The 3,661-nt window shown below is 40.4% G+C and overlaps 1 protein-coding gene across 1 annotated transcript; it reads left to right on the top strand.

The window, feature by feature from the left end:
• Positions 1–841: 841 nt before the first annotated feature.
• On the top strand, positions 842–1,481 carry LOC124556321. The gene is made up of 2 exons (XM_047130293.1): positions 842–932; positions 1,345–1,481. The coding sequence occupies exons 1-2, from the start codon at positions 842–844 to the stop codon at positions 1,479–1,481; spliced, it is 228 nt and encodes a 75-aa protein (XP_046986249.1).
• The last annotated feature ends 2,180 nt before the right edge of the window (positions 1,482–3,661 follow it).

Raw genomic sequence — 3,661 nt, 5'->3', positions numbered from 1 at the left:
AAACCACTGCAGGAGAGCAACGGTTTGCCGAGCGATGTGTGGGCGAGCATTGTTATGGAGAATGTGTACGCCCTTGCTCAACATTCCTCTTCTCCGGTTCTGAATTGCCCGTTTGAGCTTTTTCAGAGTCTCACAGTACCTGTCAGCGTTAAGTGTACACATTTTCTCTGCGTTATTTGCTGATATTCACTGTGCGCTGATAACTCTTAGCGAATGCGTAACTTAAATTGTTAGTATTACTGCTATAGGAATGCCCAAATACACCAGGAAAACCGCGAGAAAGTTCATTTTCACTGAAGAAATATTAAATAACATACATGCTAGAATTGAAAATGACGAAAGGAAGAGGCAAGTTGCGAAATCTTTAGCATTCCGGGAGTATACTCTTTGAAAGAGTATTAAAATGGTAAGAATTTAAATTGTAGATGTAACCCATAAAATAGTAATTTTTCGCCCCTGGTGTTAGTATTGAAGTGCTATTCAATAAGTGTAGTACCATCTTTTTTCAGGAGTTGTTCTTACTTCTCTTGGAAGGTTGAAGAAGCTTTTTTCTGGTGAAATCGAAGAAAAGCTGACAAATTATGCAGAGATTTGGATCATGGTTTTACGGTTTGATAAGGAAGAAAACATGCAAATTGCTTATCAGTTTGAAGTTGATGGTTTAAGTGATCGAGGTAATACTGAAAAGAAAATGGCTGGAAAAGATGGGGTCAAAATGTTTATGAAAAGACCCAGGTTGTAATTCAGAAAGCCAGAAAATTATGGCGTGGAAAGGGCAATGAGCTTTAATAAAATACAAGTTAAAAGATTTTTTGATAGCTTAAAATCTTTTTGTGAACGAATGGAATTCCCTCGTCATAGAATCTTTAATTTTGATGGATCGGGAATATCAACGACGCCTAATGATATATCCAAAGTAATTTCACCAATTGGTAATAAAGGAACCTCTACGGTTTCTTCGGGAGAAAGAGGTCAAAATGTTACTATTGGTGCCTGTTTTAATGCTTCAGGCATTTGTATACGACCAGCTATGATATTTTCCAGAGAGAGGGTGAAACAGAAATTTGACTCTGAAGCACCAGCTGAAACGTTGCCCCTGACCTCTAACAGTGGCTGTATGACTGCTGAAATCTTCGTTGACTGGCTGAAGCAATTTGCTCATCATACAAAATCAAGTGAGACAGACCCATTTTTGTTACTTCTGGGTAGTCACACTACTCATCTAAGTCTATTGGCTGTGCAATTTTACAGGCAAAATTTTATAACAGCTGCCGCTTCATGCCATCCATAAATACAACCTTTGACAAGAGTTTTTTGGCCCTCTGTAAACTGCATACTCGACAGAGGTGGAGAAATGGATGGTGACTCACCCAGGACTTGCTGTTGCCCAATCACACTTCAGTGCAATATTTAGAGAATCATACAACAGGATCTCAACTGTTGAGATAGCTGTTAAAGGGCTTAAAACAACTGGAACATAGCTGCTCAGCCTACATGTGTTTACTAACGAAGGTTTGGCCCGTTGTCCAGTGACTGAGAAACAGCCCCCTGTTTCTGAAAGCATGCCAAATTACTCTGAAGAAGAAGAAGCAGAAGACGATCCAGCTGTCCTTATTCAGGGCGACTTGCTTGGTGTCCCTGTAGGCCTTGATGAAAACTTGCCTGAGGTTTCTCATTGCAACATGGATATTATTATTATTCTCGAGTCAGAAACATACAAATTTACAGTATCCATACACATCAATAAATATGTGCATTTACATATATATACAAATTGTATTTATATTACATGTGCCCAGTACATTGCAACCTCCAAAGCGCTTGGAGTGGCTTGCAAAATATCAATCTTCGTGCAGGATGTGGGGCACAAAAGGCACTGGAGCATGTGGTTTGTGGTTTGTTCTTGTCCACAATCACAGGACGTATCTTCTGTTATGAAACCGCATCTCTTCAGGTTGTCTCTGGATCGTCCAACTCCTGATCGTAATCTGTTTAAAGATTTCCACACCAGCCAGCTCTCGTTGTGTCCAGGTGGTAGTTCTGGCGTCTGCGGGTGAGGCGTCGACTTCTTCCATAACTCCAGCCTTGCCTTCTCTGGTGAAATGGTGAGCTTCTCGGATGTTCTCAGGAAGCTCTTTCGCGATCTCAGCCGTTGCCGTGGTGGATTATGTCCGTGCAGTGGATGGGAACTGTCCTGTTCCACTTTCAGTCTCTCCTTGCTGGTAGCCACTGTTCTGCGTATTCCAGCCAGGCAGCAAAGCTTATCAGTTGGGGTAGGTCTTAAGCAACCTGTGATCAACCTGAAGGTTTGATTGAGAGCAATATCTACTTGTCTGGCATGAGATGACCTGTACCAGACTGGAGAAGCATATTCAGCAGTAGAAAAGCACAGTGCCATTGCAGAACAGCGAATAGTTTGTGGATGTGATCCCCACTGTGTCCCCGATAGTTTGCAAAGTAGGTTGCTTCGAGCGGAGATTTTCATTTTGGTGTTCTTGTAGTGAGTTTTGAATGTCAGAGTTCTATCGAGAGTGACTCCCAAGTATTTAGGTGCGTCATGATGCTGGAGTTGGATGCCTGGCCATGCAATATGTAGCTCACGATTAGCTTCTCTGTTCCTTAAATGAAAGGTACACACTTGTGTCCTCGAAGGGTTTGGTCTGAGTTGATTCCGACTGTAGTAGCTTGACAGTGTTCTAAGTGCTGTTGTCAGGTTTCTTTCCACTATTTCAAGGCATGAGCTCTGCGTAGCAAGGGCTAGGTCATCTGTATATAAGAATAAGATATTCAAAGCTTACCAGTTTTAAGGAAGCGTGACAAAAATGGAAATGCTTTCGAATGAAAGGGTTAATGATTCCATCTCTCCGCCAGATCCATCGTTAAGATAAATTAGACCTTAAACTGCTGTTAAGATGAAAATTAAACTTAAACAGTAACGAGGGAAATTTGAAAATAACGGTAGTGAAATGTTCAAAGCGACCCAGAAACCAAAAAACGAAATCTGTTTGTTCATATGTCCCTACTAACACCAAAAACAATGCGAAAAAAAACCTCTCAGCTTCTTGATGATGTACAAAGTTGAGAAAAAGCAAGTCATGCACAAAAGTCTGAAGCAGTATGAATTTCGTCGTTTCAAATTATGCAGGAAGAAAAAAAAGCAGAAAAAGAACAAGAACTTCGAAAAAAGGAAGAAAAGAAATAAGAAACAGGTAAGAAGTTGGAAGGAAAAATCTGTGAAAAGGAAGTATGACAGAGAAAAAAATAAGAGCTCAAATTCTCTCAAATCGAAATTATGTGCCAACTGCCACGTGAAGAAACAAAGAAAAGAAGGAGAAGAAACCTTTCGTACCAATTGCCGTGAGAGCTTTGAGGATTGGTGTGTACAGTGTGAAGAGTATCAACAATGCTGTCACGAGGTGAGGTCTGACTATGAAGGCTCAGGACTTTATACTTGTGATCACTGTTGAACATTAAAGACTCCGCCGTCCTAACAACCACCCTGGGCAGTCTTATCCGACAAGGCGGCTAAGATTCTACAAAGGTAAACTTATAAAAAGTTGGTAAAATAAATAACTTGTAACTAGATTTAGTTTTAATAAAATTGATGAAGTTAGACTCTTAGATAAAGTACACATTGAAAGGATTTTCATGTGAAGGGATA

Source organism: Schistocerca americana, chromosome X (genome assembly GCF_021461395.2).
Source record: "Schistocerca americana isolate TAMUIC-IGC-003095 chromosome X, iqSchAmer2.1, whole genome shotgun sequence".
NCBI classification, from domain to species: domain Eukaryota; kingdom Metazoa; phylum Arthropoda; class Insecta; order Orthoptera; family Acrididae; genus Schistocerca; species Schistocerca americana.
Note: the sequence above shows the minus strand (reverse complement) of the source record. Positions and strands in the feature narration are given on the sequence as shown.